The sequence below is a fragment of the Pseudochaenichthys georgianus genome, chromosome 6 (assembly GCF_902827115.2).
Source record: "Pseudochaenichthys georgianus chromosome 6, fPseGeo1.2, whole genome shotgun sequence".
NCBI lineage: Eukaryota > Metazoa > Chordata > Actinopteri > Perciformes > Channichthyidae > Pseudochaenichthys > Pseudochaenichthys georgianus.
Window position 1 is genome coordinate 7,258,990 of NC_047508.1, and position 26,499 is coordinate 7,285,488.

At 44.5% G+C, this 26,499-nt stretch overlaps 1 protein-coding gene across 1 annotated transcript in view; it reads right to left on the reverse strand.

The window, feature by feature from the left end:
• Nucleotides 1–26,499, reverse strand: part of LOC117447508 (cytosolic carboxypeptidase 4) — a 181,147-nt gene that overhangs the window by 94,188 nt on the left and 60,460 nt on the right. Inside the window, 3 exon segments of the mRNA XM_034084216.1 lie at nt 171–336; nt 4,500–4,708; nt 20,652–20,689. Coding sequence (XP_033940107.1) covers nt 171–336; nt 4,500–4,708; nt 20,652–20,689 — 413 coding nt within the window.

Here is a 26,499-nt window from a genome sequence, read left to right on the forward strand (position 1 = left end):
GTGTGCTACACTAGGAATATGGACAACACTACATTAAAATACATGTTAGTAAAAATACAAATAAAAAAGGTTACTGCATCCAACATTAGGCCTATATTCATTATGTTTTTTGTCGTTATTTTACAAATCCACAAATGATGTGAATAGCTGCTCTCATAGTGACGCTGTACCTGCTTCTGGTTCTATGTCAGGCACAGTGTGTGCTCTCCCAGGCAGAGGGAAGGTGTATGCAGACTGATCTGAAGTCAGTGGTAGAGGAGTTGTAGGAAGACACTTCCTCATGAGCTGCAAAGACGGCTCCACCAGAGACTCTAGACCTTTACACAGCAAACATGTCTGCAGAGAATCAAACACGGATGAAAATGCAGGTAATATAGTGATTTATAGAAAGTCAATAGAATGTTCTAACAGCAAAAAACTGCATGCAGTTGTGCTGTGAGATCTAACCACACTTTACACATTGTATGTGGTTGTCCAGCTTTAAAAGCTCTCTGTCCGTTGTGTGTTGCATTGTGGAACAGTAAAGCCAAAAATAGGAGTATTATTGTCTGATGGATTTTAAAAAGACCACATGTTCATACTCACACAGGCTCCGCCCTCTACTGGACTCTATGGGTACTACTCTCATCAATGATACGCGAGCGTTCACACAGTGAACTTGTATAAATGTAGCCGGCCAATCAGGGCCTGCGCGCGCATATAAGGCAACTACACCTCCTGACTGTCATCCTTTTCTCTTCAGCGAACAGGACAACACCTGACAGAGAAAAGTAAAACGTTTGAAAGAAGAAGAAATAAGTTATCATACCTTCATGGAGTCGCCACTTCTAGAGACTTGGGCCTGTCCTTCGTGCCCTGGCTTAATAGCGGGCGCCGTTCCCCCCACCTCTGCTTCGAGTGTTTGGGGGACCAGGATATGGCCGAGGCGGTGCCATTCACTTCCCCCTGGTGATGACCATGGCGGAGGAGCGTGTAGGGCTACTGCTCCCCTACCACTGCCGCCGAAACCGGTGAGCCGCCTCCGCCAGGGGTTCTACGGCCCGGTCCGCCCGGCGCAGCCAGCCTTAGTTTCGCCCCCGTTGCCAGATATGTGGCAGTGTGTGGAGGCGTTGTGGTGACAGCCACTGAAGGCGAAAGCTCCAGTGGCTGGTATGGTGGGGAGCCTCAGGGTGCAGGGCCGCACGGACACAGCGTGTTCCGGCGTGCCCCCCCTTGATGAGAGCCTGGCAGCCCATCTGCACCCACAGGCAGCAGGCTGGGCAGAGAACCTCTGCCCCGTTGCCGTGTGACAGGGCAGCTGCAAATAACATGGGTGTATTGGGCGTCTTGCTGATTGCTCTTCCGCAAGATGCCCCCACCTCACCAGATCAGAGCGATTATTTGGCCGTAGCATTGGCCAAACGGTATGGGCGCCGCTGCTTGCCGCGTGATGTCCCTGGCCACAGTGGGATCATGCCGCGTGGCACTTAAAAAAAAAGAGACCGTGATGATCTCCTGGGTGCCCCTGTGTCAACGGAAGGGCTCTTTGGATCGATTTCCTTGGTCACGTGGATGAGGAGAAGTCGCAGCTTGGCCGTATGCTGCTTCTTGCTCATCCTCAGAGGAGAGAACACTGTCCCACATTCGTCACCCCGCTGTAACTCCAGTAAAGGAAGCAGCAGGTGGGCGCACGCACGTGAGTGGAATAAACCGCAGAAAGTGCTATCAAGGCACTGTGCGGATAGGAGACGCTACAGCCGGTGTGTTGTTGTCAGAAAACAAACCTCTCCTGGTATAATAGCTCTGATTAATGCATTTCACCGTTAATGGGAAACACAGCGTTTATACAAAGGCGCAAGAACCTTTTTCAAGGACCTCTGCAGAAAATCGGACCTTTGTGTGTCAGCCCCCCATGGGCCAAACTTCCTTTTATGGAAGGTTTGGCGGCGGAGTGGGCCACCAGAGAGTACCACAGCTTCTTAGCTGCGGCTCCACAGCTGCTTGCATGTCCCCTAACACAGTTTAATGGGGAATGGAAGCTCAGCTGTGTACTGACGGAGTGGATGGACAGGACACTGAAACTGGGTTACTCACTCCAGTTTTCCAGCATCCCTCCTCCATTCAGGGGCATAAGAGAGGCAAATCTATCATCCCAGGAGGAGATAGGTTTCCTTTCAACAGAGATTCAGGCCCTGTTGCAAAAACAGGCTGTGTCTGTTGCGCACTCTCAGGACAGAGAAAATGGGCTTTATTCCATGTACTTCCTGGTTTCCAAGAAGACAGGAGAATTCAGACCCATTCTGGATCTTCGTATCCTGAATCGGCACATTGTCTGCAAAAGGTTAACCATAAAACAATTACTGGAACTGGTGCAGCCGGGCGATTGGTTCACAAACCATCGACCTGAGGGACGTTTAATTTCATGTCAAAATTGCTCCAAAGCACAGAAAGTATTTGCGTTTTGCCTTCCAGGGGATAGCCTACGAGTACAACAGACTACCGTTCAGCTATTCCCTATCCCCACGCACATTCAGCAAATGTGTGATCACAGCGCTTCAGCCGCTTTGCGACCATGGCATGAGGGTTTTATTTTATCTCAACAACCTCATAGTCATGGCCAGGTCCAGGGAATGGGCAATGTTTCACACAGCCCAATTGATCCTACACCTAACCAAGTTGGGATTTGCGGTCAATTGGAAGAAGAGCAGTCCCATACCTCACCAGCAGGTGGAGTATCTGGGGATTTTGCTCGAAGCAGGCAGACTACGTGCCACCCTGTCAGAGAGCAGACAGGCATCCCTGCTTCAGGCAGTTTACAGGCTGCGATAGGGGGCAACGGTGACAGTTTCGACCTTCATTCAGACTCTGGGTCTCATGGCGGCTGCTCACCTCGTGGTACCGCGGGGTTACTGCATATGCGTCGCCTGCAGAGGTGGTTTGCCAGCCTTCGTTTAGATCCCAAGAGGCACAAACGACGTCTGTTGACCACCCCCCCCCCCCCCCTCAGTGTAGGGCAACCTCCGATACTGGGGGTCCCCAAAGCATCTGCAGAGGGGAACTCCACTGGGGCGGGTGACCACCTACATCACGGTGTTCACAGATGCATCCGTAACAGGATGGGGAGGACCTGCCTAGAGAGAGCTATAGGTGGTGGCTGGCCTCTGACAGAAACTCAGCACATCAACCTTCTAGAGCTACGGGCAGTAGTACTGGTCCTACAGAACTTCAAACCCTTACTACAGGGAAAACATGTGCTGGTGAGGAGCGACAACCGCACCACAGTGGCTTACATCAATAGGCGGAGTCAGCTCTGCCACCTTGTTGAGCTTAGCGGAGAACCTGTGGTTGTGGGCCTCAAATAATGTTTTTATCTCTAAAGGCCCCCTACATTCCGGGACTGGAGAACAGGGGGGCCGACCTCATGTCAAGAGGCGGGCCCCTGACAGACGAATGGTGGTTCTCCCTGGCTCGGCAGGACAATCCACCCTTGGGGTGGACACGTTTGCACAAGAGCCATGGCCAAGATAGCTGCTCTACGCCTTTCCACCACAGGTGCTATAGGTGCGTTACCCACTCTGGGCCAACCTCTCCAGGCTTGGCTCCTGAGAGGGACAGGCTGAGAAGGGGTGCACTGTCTGACAATGTTATACAGACTATCCAGGCAGCAAGAGTGGGATCCACCACAGCGTGTTACAGGACGAAGTGTGGGGATTCCAACGTTGGTGCGGGGAAGGGAGTCTAGAGCCTCTGTCCAGTATATTGGGCTCTATTCTATCCTATTGACATGCTTTATAACTTTCCACTGCTGTGTCTCATGCCCCACTCCTGGAGGTGAGACAAGAACAGTTGTCGGTCATTCTGGTAGCCCCAGGTCGCCGCTCGGTGCCGTGGTACACAGAAGTGACACCGATGATGGTGAGCCAGCCCTGGACAGTTCCTCAGTTCCGGGGGCACTGTCTCAGGAAGCGGGTGCATTAGGGACATTCCCCATCTGGGTCAACCTCTCCAGGCTTGGCTCCTGAGAGGGACAGGCTGAGAAAGGGTGAACTGTCTGACAAAGTTATACAGACTATCCAGGCAGTAAGGGCGGGATCCACCACAGCCTGTTACAGGACGAAGTGGTTGGGATTCCTACAGTTACTGCAACTGGTAAAGCTGGGCGATTGGTTCACAAACCAACGACCTGAGGGACGCTTACTTTCATGTCGAAATTGCTAGAAAGCCAAAACACAGGAAGTATTTGCGTTTTGCCTACCAGGGGATAGCCTACGAGTACAACACACTACCGTTCGGCTACTCCCTGTCCCCAAGCATGTTCAGCAAATGTGTGCGCATTCAGGTAGGCTCGCTCTGAAGTTTATACAACTTCAGTGTGTGAACGCTCGCGTATCATTGATGAGAGTAGTACCCAGTAGAGGGCTCCGCCTGTGCTTATGGACTAGGGTTACAATACGTAACCCCCCGATATATCCCAGCATCACAGACTCGAAATAAATATATTATAAGACTTTGAACTTTACCTGTGTAGATTCGTAGAGCACTCTGATGCCTCCATGCAACATGAAAGCCTGTCTGCCTGCAGTACTGTTGGTGACCTTATGGAGGCAGCGCAGCAGGGAGTAGCGGATAGGAATGGCATCATGTTGACCTCCGTTGCTGTGCCAGTCCTCGTAAAGCCGCAGGAGGCCAAAGATGTAACCCTTAGATACCACCCAGCACACATTAGCCTCTGTGAGGGAGACACAGACACAGAGGAGGGAGAGAAAAGCATCAGTACTAGTCTACCGGTGACATCTACTTCAAAAGTGGCTGTTGGACACAAATATACCTTAGTAACAATTATAGGCTGATTTACAGACATCAATTTCTGAATGTAAGTCAATAGGGAAAGTATTTTTCGGTCAAAATGAGGACACATACTGACACCACCAATACGAAAATGTGCGTCAATGCCCAGCACACTTTCTGGGGATTTGGTTTCAATTGGGTCGGCTGAAGACTACAATTTTGTATACCAATTTCAAGGAGTGGAGTCAGAAAGCAGAGAGCCCTTTGTAGCTGCTGCTCATCTCTGCTGGTATTACATTATGGTCAAGTTGTATTGTGGGTAATATAGGCTCCAAGTTATGACAAGCAAGAAGGTGCACTCTAAAAACAAATGCCTTGGCTCAACAAAGAAAATCAACGCAACAGTTTGCATCTATGTTTATTGAGTTAAGACAACTTCTCATGAAATTGTCTTAAAGCAACAAAGTTATTTGAGTTAGGGGAGAGAGGTGTTTTTAATTACCACTTACTTAATAATTGGTATCATAAACATAAAGTTTTGAAGTTGATTACTCAAAAGATTAAGTTGTTCCGACTAGTTTTACCACATGATTTTAAATAATTTTAAGTTGTATGTACTCAATTACCCTCATTCGGGATACAAGTTTTTAAGTTGATTACTCCAAAAATTAAGTTGTTCCAACTTGTTTTACCACATGATTTAAAAGGAATTGTAAGTTGTATGTACTTAATTACCATCATTGTGAACACGTTTTTAAGTTGACAACCATTTATAAATTAAGTTGCTCCAAATATATTGTATTCTTAGCTTTTTCATGTTTTTGCCTTTAAAGAAATAAATTAATTGATTCCACAACAAAAATATTAGGCAATTCACTTTTTATTTTGAACTGCAGTTGTTTATTTCAACACATGATGTTTCAATCAGGAGAGAATTCATTTTGATTGAACATGTATTGACACATGCCATATGATAAGGTGCATGAACACCTGAAATCACAGCTGACTGCAGGAGAGAGGAGAACCATTTTATAGTTTGGCTGCAGCACAGTGATTGGCTGCTGGAGAATGAAGGTGAAATGTAATAGGTTAAAGAGAACGCCTGTGATATGCAGCTGATGAGTGGATGTATATACACCCAGTCTTCCTGAAAGAACTTGCGCTGAGCTTCATTTAAATCTTGAAAAAAAAGATAAATAACACAAATTTTAATTTCCCCACAAATAATAAATAAACACATTAGCCATATTACCATGGGAAATGGGGACACAGCAAATACATGCTGCCATTACAACGAAGTTAGAGGCCTTTGCATATTTAAGATCAGTGCCTAATGTGTAAAATCTGTAAAGTGTTTGTAAAACTACAGTAACAAATTCTCAATGGCCACCAATCTGCAGATCACACACATCAATTTGACAAAAGATGTTTACACTGCAGACAGTCAATATTTCAAACAGTATGAACACATTTAACGCAGAATGCTTGCTCATTCATTTGTTTCCCTTGACCACGTTGGTTGCCATCGTATGGTCAGATCCTGGGGTGGACCGGTTACTGAAGATGGCGATATTCAAGTCCTTTTGAAGCACTTTTAAGCATTATTGATTGGGGTGTGGCCAAAAGTGCAATATGCTTAAAAATGTAACTGACAGAGAGCAGTGCTTTTGTCCTGTGTTTTTACACTGGGCCCGTGGATTTTATTTTATTTCAAGATTTTTAATTACGTCGCTAAAGTCCTTAAAAAGGTCCTCTCCCTTTTCTCCAAGGTACACGACAAGGCAGCGGATGGCTATAGTTCTCTGCGTACTTCAATTGTATTGTGCTATTTTTGAAAAAGTAAAAAAAGAGAAATAACCTAAATGAATATATTCTGAATGGGTGATTGCCAACAACTTACATTTCAATGACAACTCTAAATAAGGATCCTACCTCAAGAAGCATCCTTGATCTGCTTCACGAGATTCATTTTGAATAAAAAGCGATATCACAATAGTAACCAAAGTATGTTTACTCTCACAGCAGCCTCTACTACTTTGTATCCTCTCACAGAACTATTCAGTTCAAAGGCTGCTAATTTTGGTCAGACAGCAATTTGCCTATACAGTGCAACTACAAGGCTATCTGTATTTGAAGGACAAAAGATGACACTCACCTTAAAATGTCCTTTGTATATTTCTATTTGTCTTAACTGTCGGAACTTGTCCAGGCATGTTAAGTGGGAGTGGACTTGAAACCCTTAACTCAAGGTGTAGAACAATTAAGTTATCAAGCCAATTGCATTACTTACTACAACTTGAATTTAGTTTTAATTCAATTAACGCAGAAATCAGAGTTCAAATTACACACAATATTAAGTTAATGTAATTACCAACATTATTACGTCAACACAACTTATAAATTAATGTTTGCAACTTAAAATGTTTATCTAAATCAATTATCTCACATTTTTATCTTGCAACCATGCATTTAATTAAGTGGAGGTGAAAGGTCGCCTGAATTCGTGTTTAGAGTGTGTGGAACAAATAGATGATATCTCTGGTTCTGGTGCATCTGTTTTTTTTTATTTAAATCAAACTTGGATAAAGCAATATAACAGGAGTGCAGTGCTACATTTGGGTAGTAGAACATAGAGCATAGTAGAGCATAGTCATGCTAACGCGAGAATAGTCATGCTTTCTAAGGATACATAGAAACACCCTTTTAATAAAGACATTATTTAGTCAAGAAATGTTTTTAGAATAACTTCAACAACTTTGCAAAAATAAGGGGTGTACATAATGCTTCAAACAACTTTAATACTTTTCAAAACTGATTATAAAAGCTTATTTTCATTCTTCATAAAATGTACAGCTATAGTTATTTTCTTTATAACACTAGAGTGTATTACTTAATACAGTTTGTGGGAAACTGTAACCTAAATATTAGTTGCCAGGAAGAAAAATCTTTCTACTATGACTTGATATCAGCGTAATTGTTGCCTTTATGTTCACTCCAAACATTGCATTATATATCAAAGTGGAACACTGAGAGCAGGCTCATTTCGATGTTCTAGTTTATGAGCGAACGCAGTCCCCTTGATGTTCTCTGCAAATTGGCACTTTGACATGCAGCGCTGACGATATTGCATAAATCATGAAAAGCTCAGAGCCCTATGGATTAGGGACTCTCTAACCTGTCACCACACAGAATGTATCCAAGGGGATGAGAAAAACTGTGGATAGAACAAGAAGAGCTAAAGTTATGACGGGGATAGACAATGTTTGCTGACTCACGATCACCTCTCTGTGGATGTTCTGCAGCAGTAAGCGCTCTTATTCACATTAATTGAAGAGTAGTTGCCGGTAGACACAGTACAAGCACCAGGTACTCTGATGAGATTGAACCAATGAAAGGTTGTTGTATATATTGTATGTTTATCATAGCCTGTGCCAAAGAGCTCCACCAATATACACACACACACACACACACACACACACACACACACACACACACACACACACACACACACACACACACACACACACACACACACACACACACACACACACTCGCAAGCTTCCCCCAGACCAGTAATCCAAACCAAAATATCTTCCCTCCGTAGTATTTTGATCATTTGCTCCGCTAATAATCAATCAGATCGATGGATTCCAGAGAAGAGGAAACTTTAAAGGCCTTTTTCTCGAAATGATGACTCAGTGATAGTCATTATATCATGTGACATATTTTGCTTAATATTTGGAGTACAACAATTACAACAACAATCCTGATATCATTAGAAAGCTAGGAATCTCCTCTTTCCAACAGTGTATACAACTCAAAATGTGTCAATGCGACTGATTTCGATGGAGCAGGCTAAACTGTTACACCCTGACCAAACTGGGTTCATTCCAAACAGACATTCATTTCATAACCTCAGACGCCTCTTCAATATTATGTACTCTACCAGACAGCTGGAATGGGATTTGTTTATCCTAAGTTTGGATGCGGAAAAGGCCTTTGACTGTGTGGAATGGTCCTACTTATATAAAGTTCTAGAAATGTTTTAATTTGGAACAGGATTCATCTCGTGGGTTAAGTTGCCTTACACCAGGGGTCTCCAACCTTTTTTAGGATGAGATCTACTTTCAAAAAATAAAACAAGTCGTGAGCTACTTTAACTCCTCTTTCTTTTCTTTTTTTGCAGTGTATATATTTAGCACATTTTAACATAATGATAAGCTGACCTTTAATCGTTGTGTGCTGTTTGGGTCTGTGGGACCCATTTTCAGTGTTTACTCAAATAAAATGTATTCAATTTAATTATTTTAACCTGCTTGATTTGGGGGGGGGGGGGGTCCGGGGGCATGCACCCCCGGGAAGATGTTTCTTTCAATGTGAAATGCCTCAATCTGGTGCACTTTGAGCACAAAATGAATGTATGGATACAGCTCTCAACACTCTTATGAAAGGGAGCTGTATACTTTTCAATAATCCAAACATCTTTAGAATATTATCACAACCAATAACAAATCATTTAAACTTGTTTATTCTTATCTTATGTTACCTAGTTAGTATTCTTTCTTTATGCATATTTTACAAATCACTCCCCTTTTAAATCTTTTTTTTTTGTACTGTCCTATAACAGTACAAGTACACATTGGAACAAGAACACTTTTGTTTTTGCTCCCATTTTTCATGAGATGAACTCAAAGATCTAAAACATTTTCTATATACACAAAATAACCATTTCTCTCAAATATTGTTCAGAAATCTGAAAAAATCTGTGATAGTGAGCACTTCTCCTTTGCCGAGATAATCCATCCCACCTCACAGGTGTGGCATATCAAGATGCTGATTAGACGGCATGATTATTGCACAGGTGTGCCTTAGAATGGCCATAATAAAAGGCCACTGTGAAACGTGCATTTTTGCTTTATTGGGGGGGTCTGGGGGGGTCCGAAAACCAGTCAGTATCTGGTGTGAGGGGTAGGGGTATGGTTAGGGTTATGTTGTGAATCGAGTGGCCTGTGTCCGTCGTCCATAACATACGCCTGCCCATACCATAACCCCACCACCACCGTGGGCCACTCGATTCACAACATTACCCTAACCCTAACCCTAACCCTACCCCTCACACCAGATACTGACTGGTTTTCGGAACCCCCCCAATAAAGCAAAAATGCACGTTTCAGAGTGGCCTTTTATTGTGGCCATTCTAAGCCACACCTGTGCAATAATCATGCTGTCTAATCAGCATCTTGATATGCCACACCTGTGAGGTGGGATGGATTATCTCGGCAAAGGAGAAGTGCTCACTATCACAGATTTTTTCAGATTTGTGAACAATATTTGAGAGAAATGGTTATTTTGTGTATATAGAAAATGTTTTAGATCTTTGAGTTCATCTCATGAAAAATGGGAGCAAAAACAAAAGTGTTGCGTTTATATTTGTGTTCAGTGTAAGTACTGTAGTATCAACACAGTGAAGAGGATCTTTCTCCCTCAGCTGTTATACCTCTTTCAGAACTTACATTTATATCTTACTAAAGCCTTTTTCACAAAACTAGACTCGATAATTCTCCCCTTTATTTGGAACTATAAATCCCATTGGATTAAGAAAGGTCACTTGTGCAAGAATAAGACGAAAGGGTGGCTAGCTCAGCCAGACTTTATGCGCTATTATTGGGCGGCAAATATTCGTTGTGTCTCCTACTGGTTAGACGAGACAGTTGTTCTCTACCCAGGGTAGATGGGAGCTCCAGGTAGATTGATTCCAGTTGGCTATGCAGCGGAGAGCAGATTTCCAGGTCCTGATTGGCCCTTTCAGTTTGGCCGTTGGACTGGTGATGATATCCAGAGGTTAGACTGGCAGATGCATCAAGAGAGTGACAAAACGTCTTCCAAACCTGAGAGGTGAATTGGGGGCCACGGTCGGAGACGATGTCAGCCGGGATTCCATGCAGACGGAAAACATGCTGGGTGAGTAGTCGGGAGGTCTCCAGGGCTGAGGGGAGCTTGGGCAGGGCTACGAAATGGGCACATTTGGAGAAACAGTGGACAACACTTAGAATAGTTGTGTTACCTTGTGAGGGAGGTAGGCCGGTGACAAAGTCCAGAGCAATATGAGACCAGGGTCGACTTGGAATAAGAAGGGGTTGGAGCAATCCCGCAGGTCTCTGATGGGAGGCCTTGCTCCTAGCACATATAGTGCAGGCTGAAACAAACTCCTTGGTGTCATGATCAACAGTTGGCCACCAGAAATGTCTCCTGAGAAGGGAGAGTGTGCGGTTGGCCCCAGGATGATTGGCGAAACAAGAGCTGTGGACCCACTGCAGCACTTGGGAACGGACAGAGTTGAGGACAAACTGAAGGTTAGGTGGACCGTTACCTGGGTCTGGTTGCTCCAATAGCGCCTCCTGGATTGAGTTACTGATTTCCCAGGTGAGGGCACCCACAACACAACTCTGGTGGAGAATTGAGTCAAAGGAGGTTACAGGTCCCACAGACGAGAACGACCTGGACAGGGCATCAGGCTTGGTGTTTTTAGAACCAGGGCGAAAAGTAAGTGAACATTTGAAACGACCAAAAAAGAGGGCCCACCTGGCTTGTCGGGAGTTTAGCCGTTTGGCTGACTGGATGTACTCGAGGTTCTTGTGGTCAGTCCAAACAAGGAATGGCTGCTCGCTGCCCTCGAACCAGTGTCGCCACTCCTCCAATGCCATCTTCACTGCCAGAAGCTCTCTGTTATCCACATCATAATTCCTCTCTGCTGGGGAAAGACAGCGAGAGAAGAAAGCACAAGGATGAAGTTTATTGTTTGGCCCTGCAGTCTGGGACAGAACAGCGCAAACCCCGATGTCAGATGCATCCACCTCAACAACAAACTGCCTGCTTGAGTTCGGCTGGATGAGAATGGGGGCAGAAGGGAACAGGGACTTGAGTTGAAGAAAGGCATTGTTAGCATCAGTGGTCCAGGAAAACTTGACTTTGATGGAAGTGAGACTGGAGAGTGGAGCTGCTACCTTGCTATAGTTCTTGATGAACCAGCGATAGAAGTTGGCAAATCCCAGGAACCTCTGCAACTCTCTCCGAGTAGTGGGGACTGGCCACTCAGTGACAGCTAGAATCTTTCCTGGATCTGCCTCCAACTTGCCCTGCCTGATGATGTATCCAAGGAAACTGACTCGTTCCTGGTGAAACTCACACTTCTCAGCTTTGACGAACAATTTTTTCTCAAGCAGCCTCTGTAGAACCTGACTGACATGGTTCTAGTGTTCCTCCAGGCTTTTGGAAAAATATCAAAATGTCGTCAATGTATACTAAAACAAACCGGTTGAGGAAATCTCGCAGGACATCATTTACAAGGGCCTCGAAAACAGCTGGGGCATTAGAGAGTCCAAAGGGCATGACAAGATATTCAAAGTGACCAAGGGGGGTGTTAAAGGCTGTCTTCCACTCTTCTCCTTGGAGAATTCGAACCAGGTGGTATGCATGTCTGAGGTCGAGTTTAGAGAAGATAGTGGCACCTTGGAGAGGCTCAAAAGCTGAGTTTATCAGGGGAAGTGGGTACTTTTTTTTAACTGTGATGTTATTTAACCCACGAAAGTCAATACAGGGTGGGAGTGATTTATCCTTCTTGTCCACAAAGAAAAACCCTGCACCCAGAGGGGAGAAAGAAGGACGAATAATACCTGAAGCAAGGGATTTACCGATGTATTTCTCCATGGCCTCTCTCTCTGGCCGGGACAGACTATAGAGTCGGCTGGTTGGTAAAGGAGCCCCAGGAAGTAGATCGATGGGACAATCATAGGGACGATGAGGTGGGAGAGAGAGAGCTTTATCCCTGTTGAAGGCCCCACTCAGGTTGTGGTAAATGTCAGGAACACCAGATAAGTCAACATCAGCTGAGACACATGGAGCAGGCATAGGGTGAACAGAGACGGGAGACACAGCAGACTGTAAACAGTTAAGGTGGCACAACTGATTCCATTCAATGATTCTTCCTCCAGCCCAATCAATATGCAGATTGTGGGTGCGAAGCCAAGGGTAACCAAGAACCAAAGGGGTAGCAGGGGCGGAAAGTTGAATTACTTCTCTGTGATTTCCAGAAATAATCAAGGTGTTACGGTGTGCAGGAAGCAGGACCCAAATGCAGACCAGAGTAAAACATAAAACTAGGGCCACCAGGGTGGGTGGAGGGGGTCAGGAGGACGGGTTTGGGCTGACAACCCAGGAGCACCGCGGAGGACCCGGAAGGGATCTCGGGCGGACGGCCCGGGGGCAAGACAGAGTCCAAGGTGGGGGTTATGGAGGGGCGAAGGCCACCGCGGGCAAACTCAGGGGGGCGAGCATGAGGACGAGGGCCGCGGCCGGGAAAGTCAGGGGGCCGGGCTCGAGGGCGAAGGCCGTGGCTCTCAGGGGGCCGGGATCGAGAATGAAGACTCCGGCTCTCAGAGGGCCGGGCTCTCAGAGGGCCGGGCTCTCAGAGGGCGAAGACCAGACAGCTCCGTAGGCCGGGCAGGAAGGCGCTGACTGTCAGGATTCTCATGTTTTGTCACGTTTGTAGTTTTGTATGTCTGGTTATGGGTATTTTCCTCCTTGTATATTGTCTGGTATTTTTCCTCCCGTCGTTAGTTTCCCTGGTGTGTCTAGTTGTCTGATTGTTTTCACCTGTCACTCCTTGTGTGTCTCCTGTGCTCATCAGTGTTAGCCCCGCCCCTGATTGTTCCCACCTGTGTCTAGTTACCCTGTGTTTAAATCCCCCTGTTTCCCAGTGTTCAGTGTCGGTTCGTCTTGTGATTTGGCTTGTCCTCGGTGAGTGTTCTGTTCTGTCTGTGTATATATAGCCTTGGAATAAAGGAATTATTTTTACTTTAATCTGCATTTGGGTCCTACCTGCGTCACACACCTTAACATTACGAACCGACCAAAAATATGGGCCCAGCAGATCCTTTTGAGCAGGAATTATTGGATTTTACTTTTTCTTTGGCTACCTGCTCTGATCAATGGATAGGAGCGGTCAGGGTTCATCAGCGAGATGCTGCTCTGGCAGAAGCAGTCTACCTTACACTGAGGAATCAAAGTTTGGTGAAATTCTTACCTGCCAGGCTTTTGGATTACCTCACAATTTGTTTTCCCGGTCCTGACAGACCCAGGTCTCCCAACTCCTGTTTTGACACCACACGCATTGGTGTGGTCCGTCTGGCGTCAGCCCCTGCTTCTCACCCAGTGTTTGCTACGGTCCAGGAGCCATTCACTGGTACTCGTCTGGCCTTTGGAGGTCCACGGAGCCTCCAAACGGCTCCTAAAGGAAGGGGTCGCAAGGCCAGGTTGGCAGCACAAGCCCAAAGGGCCAGGGTTCCAGAACCAGTTCAGCCCCCAGCAGCCATGGTTACGGACCCAGTTCTGGCCCCAGCAGCCATGGTCCCTGCTCCGGAACCGGACTTTACAGCCATTTTTCCGGCTCCAGAACCGGACCTTTCAGCCAGGATTCTGGCTTCAATTCCGGCCCCAGTCCCGGTCCCAGCAGCCTTGGTTCCAGACCCAGATGTGGTCCCAGCTGCCACAGTCCCATCTCCAGTTCCCCCTCGAGTTCCCTCCTTTAGTCCCTCCTCGAGTCCCCTCTCTAGTTCCCCTCTCGAGTCCCCTCTCAAGTTCCCTTCTCTAGTTCCTCCTCTAGTCCCTCCTCTAGTCTCTCCTCTAGTCCCCTCTGGAGTCCCCTCTCGAGTTACCTCCTCTAGTCCCTCCTTTAGTCCCTCCTCTAGTCCCTCCTCTAGTCCCCTCTCTAGTTCTCCTCTCGAGTTTCCTTCTCTAGTTCCTCCTCTGGTCCCTCCTCTAGTCTCTCCTCTAGTCCCCTCTGTAGTCCCTTCTCTAGTCCCTTCCCTAGTCCCTCCTCAGGTCACTTTCCTAGTCCCTTCTCTAGTCCCATCTCAAGTCCCTACTGAAGTGCTGTTGGAGGTCCCGCAGACTACTCTTCTGCCGGGGGTTCTGCCAACCCCAGGTCCTGTGCCGTTGGAGGTCCCGCAGACTGCTCTTCTGCCGGGGGTCCTGCCAACTCCATGTCCTGTCCCGTTGGGGGTCCCGCCGACTGCTCTCCTGCTGGGGGTCCTGCCAACCCTGTGTCCTGTCCCGTTGGAGGTCCCGCCGCCTACTCTCCTGCCGTGGGGCCTGCCAGCTCCTTGTCCTGTCTCGTTGGAGGTCCCGCCGACTGCTCTCCTGCCGGGGGTCCTACCAACTCTTAGTCCTGTGCCGTTGGAGGCCCCGCCGACTACTCTCCCGCCGGGGGTCCTGCCAACCCTTTGTCCTGTCCCGTTGGGGGTCCCGCCGTCTACTCTCCTGCCGGGGGTCCTGCCAGCTCCTTGTCCTGTCTCGTTTGGAGGTCCCGCCGACTACTCTCCTGCCGGGGGTCCTGCCAACCCTTTGTCCTGTGCCGTTGGAGGCCCCGCCGACTGCTCTCCTGCCGGGGGTGAAAACAATCTCGACACACCAGGGAAACTCACGACGGGAGGAAAAACACAGGGAAAAGGACCAGACAATATACCCAGAGGAAAACATGACAGGGAGAACAGCAAAACACCCAAACCAAGACATAGAAAACGTGACATAACACAATAATCGTAACACAAGGTTACAGGTTGTGTCTGCTGTGTGACTCTAGAAATGCTTTGACCATTTAGGGCATAAGCAGTCATAGGATCCAGTAAGGTTTCCAACTTGAGACCCAGCTGGTTGGCTAGTTCCAGGTCCACAAAACTGTCCTCTGCTCCAGAGTCAATGAGGGCAGAGAGGGACAAGGTCTGAGTGTTAGCACAAAGTCTGGCAGGAATGAGAAAACGGCGCAAGGTTGGGGCTAAAATTGGTGTTGGATGTGGACTCGTCAGGACCCCCACATTTACTGAGGAGCCCCTGCGTTTGGGCGGACAGAACAAACAGCAAGGAAATGCCCCAATTTCCCACAATACAGTGCACTCTCCAGACCTCAGACGTCAAAGGTGCTCCTCAGGAGATAGTCCGGCACGTCCCAGGTGGCGAGGTGGCGAGGTGAAGCCAGACGGTCTGGATACAGAGGGAGCATAATTGGGTGAGTTGTTTAACTTACTAGGCAGAGAAAAAGGAGAACGCAGCGTTCGCTCCGCACGGCATTCCCGTAGCCGGCTGTCGACACGAGACACCAAGGAGATTAAGGATTGGAGGTCAGCAGGCTCATCTCTTGCAGCCAGCTCATCCTTCAGTTGATCCTTCAACCCCCTAACAAACACTGCCCTTAGAGCCGCCTCGTCCCATCGGGCCTCTGCCGCCAGTGTTCGAAACTCGATAGAGTAATCTGCAACGGTATGAGTCCCCTGTTTCAAATTTAGCAGACGATTTGCAGCTGCGCCAGGGTAGTCGGGGTGATCAAAAACAGTGGACAAATGTTCAGAAAAAACTCCAAAGGAAAGAGTGTCGTAATCCACAGAAGAACTCAATGCTTCGGCCCAGGTTAGTGATTTGCCACAAAGCAAACCCAACACATAGTTAATGTTAGTCACATCGGAAGAAAAGGACAAGGGGCGCTGGCGAAATACCTTGTTGCATTGAAAAATAAATCCTCTGCATTTCTCCACCTCTCAGTGGAAAGGCTCTGTGTCGGTGATGGGGAAATCCCGACATGGAGTGGATTCCTGAAGGAGATTGGAGGGTGCAGGAATTGCAGCAGAAGACGTCAGGGTTGAAATATGGGCTGCAAGATTCGTGATGTGATGTGCCATGGAATGATTGCTGTCAACTAAAGCTCGGATTAGCTGCTCATGTTGACCCAGAAGGTTTCCCTGATGAGACAGGGCGTGCTGAACAGCGGAAGAATCCGGTCCAGTGTCAGAGGGGTTCATATTGACCAGTTCGTACTGTTACGCTCTCAGAGAGCTGACAGGTGTGAACCCACAATTCTGAACACTATTGCGAGGAGACTGAAGTTTAAGAAACAAAAGGCTTTATTTCCAAAACCGGTGATGCTGAACAGCTGAGGGAATTGATATTCACAATGTCCAGGGTCAGGGAGTATCTCCGGAGATGGAGCGGAGGTCCGAAGCCAGGGATCCAGTTTGCGAGTGCGAGCAGGCTGGAGCAGATGTGCGGAGATGCACGGAGGAACACAGGCGAGGTATTACAGGAACACTGAGATAGGTTTTGCTAAGAGCTAAATATCAAGACGTATTACCACTGTGGTGAGACGACGAACTGGTGAATACTGGATGACGAAAACCGGGTATGTAAGCAGGTGTAGGTGAGTAGTTGAATCAGAGTGACGAGCATCAGCTGAGGAAGTGAGTTGGCGGGAATCGAAAGTAGGTCAGCCACGCCCAGCAAGGAAGACAGACAGACAACAACAAACACAAAACAAAGGGAAAAGAAGGAGGCAGCACTGAAGATCCTCACACTATGTTTTTTTTGTGTTTTTCTTTTCCTTATTATTTCTTGTTGGCTGTTATGTTTGTCTTCTATGTTGAAAAAGGGAAGCATGATTTCCACCCCAAAGAAGTCTGCACTATTGCTTCCACTTGTATGCTTCTTCTTAATAAAAAATATTTGAATAATAAAATGCTGTGTGTGCAGTCCCGCACAAAGCGGGACACTCGGTCACCCTGACACACACACACGCTTCAAATCAAGTTGCATAAATACTTGAGCTACGTTTTTATTATAATTACTGTGAAATGTATTGTGTTTTCGTCATTATTACAACAAAGTCACACTTGCAACTGATAACACTGGCAATGATTTTATATTTATTAGACTATTAAAAAAATCATGCTTAAAAAAAGTGGGGACTCCAAATAAATGGGGGGACGGCCGATCCCCCGCGTCCAACGACCACCACTACACCACTGGTCGGCACTCTATTGAAACCAAATCTATTTCAGTTCATTATCATGGTCTCAAGTTAGAAAAATACTTTCACTGGAGGGAAATGTGACCATTACTTTGTCTTGGAAGGAGACAAAATATGTTACAAATAATGTATGTTCTATATTTATTTCACCTTTGTCTTTATTTGCACTGTATTTAAGAGAATCCAGTAATCAGGATACAGGCTTTAGTTATTGTAACATAACTCATTTTTAAAGTCACCCTCCCAAACCTGAACAACACAAGCACGCATGAACGCACACACACAGTACATCATTGTGTTTTGTCCATATTAACATCCTTCCCATGTCAAATCAAATCAAATCAAGTTTTATTTATATAGCACATTTATAAACGATTTTTGGTCGAGCCAAAGTGCTGTACATATAATAAAAATAGACACTTTACAGCAAATACAACAGCATAGATTGTTCAGAATATCATTATGAGAAAAACGACACCCTCTATCCTTAGACCCTCTGTCCTTAGTCCCTCTGTCCTTAGACCCTCACATCGTACAAGGAAAAACTTCCAGAGAAAACCCACAGTTTAAAGGGAACATGGGAGAAACCTCAGGGAGAGCAACAGAGGAGGGATCCCTCTCCCAGGACAGACAGACGTGCAATAGATGCCGTGTGTAAATCGAAGAGATAATACATTTGACAGCATATAGACCGAAGGTTAGGAAATGCATGTGTCTGTAATAAGAAGATGAATCCACGAGGATGTCAATCTGTCTTCTGTAACAAGTCCATATATCTTCACAGCTTGTCCAAAACGAATTAAAAGGCATGCTGTTTTTGTTAATAATCCCCCAGACCTTTCCTCCAGTACCACTTTCAGGACAAGTTTACATCTTGTTCCAAATAAACATTGATGGATTACCAAGCATGCCTCCTGGTCACATAGCCAGGGAACCAAGGAGTCAAGCGACTGTTATAGGAGTGCCCTGCCCTTACCTCCAGCACATTCAGGACAACACTGAGGACACATCTAGGAACATGGAATGGGTCCAACACTCCATGTTGTCTAATCGTCCAGCATCCAGGGACCACTAAGGACTTCAGGATGTTAGTCTTATAAGAAAATATCATATTTCAGACCTCAGATACTTTTTATTCTTTGGTTCCTTTACCAGGAATACATGATGGTGCCTTAAGCAGAGCCTCGGCACTCTGGAGGATATTTCATGTTTCAACATGCTGGAGTAATGACCAGAGAGAGAGGTGTGGGGATGCATGTGTGATATACTGTATAGCCAGGAGGGAGTTAGGGTCTGCGTCCACATAGAGCCTTTTTCTGACCCTAGCACTTTTGAAATTGATTTTGGTTGATTATTTCATAGAGAAAACATACCAGACAAAAAAGTTATTTTTTTAAAGCAGATTAGTCGGATGAACCCAGAATGTTGCTACCTTTGACTGTTTGACATGTTTTGGTGTACTAGGATCATCCTCCTCGATCTACAGCTGTCTACACATTTTCAGTTGTGGACCGTGATCACTGGAATGATTTCCTCTGCATGTTGGCTGCCTCTGTTTGTTTTGTTCTCTGGCTTTCAACTCACTATGAGAGCTGCTTTATATATTATTGTCTTCTGTCTTCTTAATATGTCATTTGTGTTTTCACTGAGTTTTTTTTCCCAATGGTTGTTATTGTAATATGGCAGAATCCTTCACTTACTCACACACACACACACACACACACACACACACACACACACACACACACACACACACACACACACACACACACACACACACACACACACACACACACACACACACACACACACACACACACACACACACACACACACACACACACACACACACACCATCCATCCATCAACTGCTCAGCTTGTAAATGACACAGTTCTGGAGAAAGAGAAACAGTGACCCCTGTAGGAACAACACAAGCATTACAACAGAGTCATCCCATAACCACCCATTAGCACATGTACCACCAGGAGAGGAAGGGAGATTTTATATAAATGAAAACTCAAAATATATATATTTTGATTTGTTTACATTTATAAACAACAATTAATATTTTTGTGGGCGTTGAACTATTTTGAAATTACCAACTAGTATTTCCAGATTTCTGAAACCCAGTCCAGCTGGAACACAACAACACTATATCTCGATTTGTCCTCCACTCAATAACTGTTTGATGAACATGTATGCTCTTCTCAGGATGAATTGCAATAACTTTAGGGATCCTAACATGTCATCTAGCGCCATCATCAGGTCAGCATTAAAATATGTCTAATAATTTTGTCTATGATCAAATACCTGAAGAACTGATGAGATTCCAAAAGCCTCAGCTCAACTCTGTGTTTACCCTTAATTGGCTTTTTTTTTTTTAGCATGCTAACGTGCTAAACTGAGACGAAATGCTCCAGAGCTCAGAGTCTTGGCAGCAGATGACTGAGGTTAGCTAACAGATAAATAACTGACTGAACTTACGTTAGCGGTTAGTGTTACTTGAGCTACAAGCTTTCACAAGATCCTTCATGCTTCTCCTATTCAAACCCACTATAGCTGCACTTGGTACAATATGAGGTACAGTGAGATATCACGCTATCAAAGCATGAACAGCTATACAGTATATGGAACAAGATAAATATATAATTAAAAAACACAATCCCCAAGAAAGACTGAGCGAACCTGGGAAAGGGTTCGGGTCGTGTTGTGTAGTGATGATAATGATGGTGATGTACAGCATATTTTTTGATTTTGATATACTTCATAATCCCCGTGGGGACATTTTTTCTCTGCATTTGACCCATCCTAGTGTTAGGAGCAGTGTGCTGCCATTTTGAACGGCGCCCGGGGAGCAGTGTGGGGAACGGTGCCTTGCTCAGGGACACCTCGGTAGCACTTGGTCTTGCCGGGACTTGAACTGGTGACCGTCCAGTTGCCAAGCCAAGTCCCTATCGACTTCGCCACCAGCGCCCACATACATATATGATGAGAACCATCAGCTGGTAAATAATGAAAATCATGGCAACTTACTCGTACACAGCAGAGCAGCAAAAGCATCAATGGCTGCCCTGAAAGAAAAGAGGGAGCAGTTAGTCTCTCAGACAATGAATTACAAACGCTTTAACACCCTAACACTAATTTTTGATTGTATGTGTGAATTTGCTCTTACAGCACAACAGTATATTATTGGACATAGGGGTGCAACAACTAATCGACTTAATCGATTAAAATCGATTACCAAATTAGTTGCCAACTAATTCAGTCGTCGATTCGTTGGTGACGTCATCACGTGCGTTTTACGCGCCGTTAAGCTACAACGTTATCGGTACTGGAGACATTTAAAAAATATATGTCATGTATTATTGATACAAAAACATTATATCGCAGTCTTAGTGTGGCCTGCTCGTTTATAATATGTAAAAAGACAAACAAATGCGTCTATGATGTATTTTCGATCAGACGAGATCTCTCTCCCTGGTCTGTGTGGGAGGGGGCGGGGCCGTTTACACACACGCGGCTGCTACATGCAGCAACACACTGCGGAGGTGGCGGAGAGAACGCCGCTCCGAGGTGTGGTTAAACTGTACCCGTCTCGATGCTCGTTGCAAAGTGCAATAAGTGTTTAGCATGTAAGGGCGGTAACACGAGCAGTTTGTCTAAACATTTAGCAAAAGTGCTCCACATCCAGACGGAGGAATGCACCGGGTTGGACTGTCTTTCTAGCAGCTCTGTAGCCCCGTCCACGAGTAACGTTTTCACCTCAGGTGTTATGTATGCTAGCAGCAACACACGGAGTTAACTCAAGTATATAAACATGGGGTAATGATTTGAGGAAACTGAATTAGTTAGTTTGTTAAAGTTTCAGCTATTCTGTTCACAGTTCTGTTATCACATTATTTATTATTTGCTAAAACACTGTTGTTTCTTTTGATGTGAAATATTATTTATTTAATTTAAATGAAAAGCAATGTTCATTTTGTAAACAATTTGTTTAGTTAATTTAATAATATGTATTTTTTAATCAAGTATTCATCTTTATTGTCTTCATTGTTAGTTTCCACATGCCTAAAACAACCTCAAGCTACATCTAAAAGTTGATGGCTAAATAAGAGCGCTTGAGAAATTGTGCAAGGCATAATAGTCCGAATAGTCGATTAATCGTTTCATTAATCGATAGATTAATCGACTATCAAATTAGTCGTTTGTTGCAGCCCATGGACACAATACAAAAACACAGTCTTCTCCATAATATATCAAATATATAAACTGCTGTAAGAACATCACATCCTTTTATAACTCTATCCCTTGTCATAGAAAAGTCAGCATCTAGTTTGAGACTTTAATTAGGGACGTTATTTAGTCATGGTACAGTAAGTAAGGTTATATGTGTGTTACTTTTCCCCAGTACCATTCTCTCTGTCTTTTTTGTCATTTAATATCATATTCCTCTCCTCCTCCATCCTGTCATCTCTACAATGTGTTTCTTCTCTCTGACATGCTTTGTGTGGTGGAGCTTTGGCAAGTATAGAAGCTGTTTTGGTGTTGGTATTGTTCAGAGACATTTAGTTCTACTCTGCCTGACAGCAGACACGTGCATGTTGTGCATGTGTACTGAGAAGAAGAATGTATCTCTGTGCAGTGTAGAGTTTCTAGCAGCAAGTAAACCTGGGAGGGACCAGGACCTCAGGGTTTGTGCTATGTTTACTGAGGATGGGAAATACAAAAGGGACAGCTACGACTGTGTTACTGTGATTATGTATGTGCTATGGAAGAGATTAATAGTAATTGATAGGCAAGGCAAGGCAAGGCAAGGCAAGTTTATTTATATAGCACTTTTCAACGCAAGGCAATTCAAAGTGCTTTACAAAAAAAAAAAATGAAAGACATTAAGCATTAAAAAAGAAAAGCTAATAAAATAAACATTAAGGAAAAATACATGGATAAAAGTTACAGTGTAGTCTAAAATATGAATAGTTCAATTAAACATTACAAGAAAAAGTACATGGATAAAAGTTACAGTGCAGTTTAAGATATGAATAGTTCAATTAAAAGCAGTGACAAAAAGAAAAGTCTTCAGCCTGGATTTAAAAGTAGTCAGAGTTGCAGCGGATCTGCAGGTTTCTGGGAGTTTGTTCCAGATATTTGGAGCATAATAACTGAACGCTGCTTTACCATGTTTAGTTCTGACTCTGGGGACAGAAAGCTGACCAGTCCCTGAAGACCTGAGAGATCTGGATGGTTCATCATTTAGCAGGAGGTCAGTAATGTATGTTGGGCCTAAACCATTCAGTGCTTTATAAACCAGCAGCAGTATTTTGAAATCTATTCTTTGACACACAGGAAGCCAGTGTAAAGACATCAGAACAGGAGTGATGTGATCCACTTTCTTAGTGTTAGTGAGGACTCGAGCAGCGGCGTTCTGAATCAGCTGCAGCTTCCTAATAGATTTTTTAGTGAGACCTGTGAAGACACCATTGCAGTAGTCGAGTCTACTGAAGATAAAAGCACGGACAAGTTCTTCCAAATCCTGCTGTGACATTAGTCTTTTAATCCTAGATATGTTCTTTAGGTGATAGTAGGCTGATTTAGTAACTGTTTTAATGTGACTGTTGAAACTCAGGTCCATGACACACCTAGATTTCTGGCTTTTTGATAGTCCTCCAAATGTCCAAGTATTCACAAACAGTATTATGAGCTGACTTAATTCGTATTTATCTGAACCGTCTCAATTTGTATGTGTTTACGATTGGTCATGGAGTGCAACAAGGTTCTGTACTTGGACATTTTCTGATCACCATCCGTTAGGCAAGGAACTACTCTTTTAACTTTCTTTGTTATGCAGATAATACTAAATTATATCTATCAATCAAGCCACTAGAAACTAATCAATTAATACAAAATGCAAGAATGCCTCAAGAATATACACTTATTTGATCTGCAACATTTAATGTTAAACACGAACAAAGCTTAAGTCAGTGTACTTGGCCACAAGTCAAGTCAACCGATCTGAAATATGCAAATAAGAAAAGAAAACTTTTCCTGAAATATAATTTCTATGTTTGCATTTTATATTTATTTGAGTCACAAGTGCTAAGGATGCTGGGGCTCCTAAATATGTGTTCCTGAAGCCAAACTCTTGAAAACAGATCAATCAGAATGTACCAGATTACATTGGCAACATTTTGTTGTGCTTTTGTTTCAGCTCACTGTTCAAAGATTTGCGGTCCTGTTTTGTTCAATGTGTGGTGTAGAGATATTCAATTTGTGGTGTAGAGATATTCAATTTGTGGTGTAGAGATATTCTCCCCTTTGTCTTCAGTTTGTAATGTTGCAGTGAATAGGTGAAAGAGAAAAGAGAATGGCATGTTTAAGTCCCGGATCTGTCCATTTACATTTTTTAATCAGGTTTTGCATTTCATTAACCGTCTTGTCAATTCATATACTGCCCTTGCAATTAGCTCATTCCTCTCACTTGGGTCCCTCAGCCCATCCCCCCACCTGCTATACCTAATTAACCCCACAGCATATCTACCAGTTCACTCTCAATTGATTGCATTTGATCGTATTGAACATGAAGCTCTCCAGAGTTTTAGTTAGTTATTAGTCTGTGTATCTGCTTTGGCCATTACTGACCCCCCCTGTCATGTTGGACCCTGATTAGTGTGCATGCCCTTTGTAGGATTTGTTGAAATTTGGGAAATAGACAATCTATCACCTGCATGACTAAAGTAAACTGAACTTCCTGAATGTTCTGCCTGCTTCTGTGTTGTTTTCTTGGTTTTCAGTGTCTGTACCAGTGCGCTTTATCCATGAATTTCAAAATCGGATAATTTATTTCAAAATATTGGTAAGAGGATCAAAAAGAATTGACTGATAGAATATCAAGGAAGTCAACAAGGAAAGATTCCAAAACCAGAAAACCTCGGACCTTTAACAAAATTAAACCTTAGACCTCCACATCCCCTGCATGCATTACAAGCTATTTGTGATTTAAAACCTCTCAATCAAAGAGAAATAGCTCCTTTGCAATCTGCAGTAGCTCCAACCTGCAACAATCTAAAGAGGATAGTAAGAAGTGCTGAGGTGCCTTGCAGTCTAACAGATGGGACTGAGGGATTAAGTGCTGTTGACAGTTGAGAATGGATGGACAGGTTTAGCTGTACAGCTGACTGACTTACTTTACTGCTTTAAAAGTGTGCACAGCAGCCAACCGACATATCTGACGGTCGCCATATCATAGCTATAATTGGATAAATCATTGTGACAGGCATGTTTAACTTCCCCTCGCACTGAAGGGAAATGGCATATCTAATGCCTTGTTTCTCTTATTACATCACTGTAATAATTATTATATCACAGTTGCCAATTCGAGCAAATTATCCAAAGTAGCAGCTGGCTTTGATATCTGGAATCTCCGAGTTTTTGTAATTGTGTTAGGACAATTAACAGCTGGATTCTGTATGAAAATGATACAAAAAACTCACACTGAGGGCTATAAATGATGTGTAATGTCAAAGCATCCGATTCCCTCACACCAGCGGGGGAGTTTCATGTTCACTATGGCTGATCAGGAGCTGGTATGCCTGTCATGAAGCCGGACGGAGAGGCCAGTACTTCTGGTGCTCTTGGCATGCTCCACTTGGTATACTGGAGGATGCAGGCTATTTGAGCCACATGCCATCAGTTCTGACAGAGACAGATGGGCAGAAGACACATGATCCAAGAGGAGAAAGGATGGTGGCTTACATAAGAGTCAGAGTCTACGCATGAGTTGGGAGAAATGATGATGTGTTGACACTAGTGCTGGGGGGAAACGATTATTTCAAAAACGATTAATCGGGCGATTATTTGATCGATTAGTCGACTAATCTAACGATTATTTGTCTGTTGTTCAATTCATAAAAAACGTAATGTAAAAAAAACGTAATGTTAAAAAAAAAAAAATTCACAATACTGTGTCTCAGGGGATCTTAATATTTAACAAACTATTAATGTGTTCTACCAGATTAACGGTAATAATCTCAGCTAACTGCCGATACAAACCATGTTTACCAAAACAAAACACAAGTCTCATAAGAAGCATCTAAATAACCCATGAGCGAAAAATGCTAACGGACATTGGCACAGAACTCAAGATAAAAGTACCCTTATTACTCATCGTAGCTGCACATACAAGATATCCGATTAAAGCTGAGACTCCACAGATTATGTAGGTATATAGTATCATCACTGAGTGATCCGGACTCGCGACAGGGGAAGCAAATACAGTCATCACAACACGTACCTTTACAGAGCTTCTAGGGAGATCGTCTCACCACCGTAGCTGTCAATTTGATCAAAAGACGTGTTCAATGGCATTAAAATGAGAAAAAACGCGGCTGAATCGGTTAATCCATAGGTTTTTAACGTCTATGTATACAAAAATGATTGAATTTATAATCCATAATTCCATTTTTATGTAAAAATCGGAGAGCAAATGCTAGCTGCTAATGGTAGCCACCACAGCTAGCTGCCGCTTTAAATGTTCCAACATAGCCGTTGTGCTTGTGTGATATGCCAACTCCATTTGGCAAAGACTGCAAATGACAATATCTTTGCGTTTTGGACTAACTTTAAAATATTCCCATGCTTTTGAAGACCTAGGGCGAGATGTTTTCGTTTGAGGGCTTCGTGCGCAATCCTGTGAGGAGGTGGTAGCCGTTTCAGTCTCCATTGTGTTTGAAGTGCGATTGCGAACTGCTTGTTGCTTTGTTTACACACCCACGTGTGTGTAGCGACGCGTCGACGCGGAAATATGTCGTTGACGATATTTTGAAGTCGACGCGTCGCTCCAGCACTAGTTGACACAGAGAATATGTTGATATGGTGATCTTGTTTC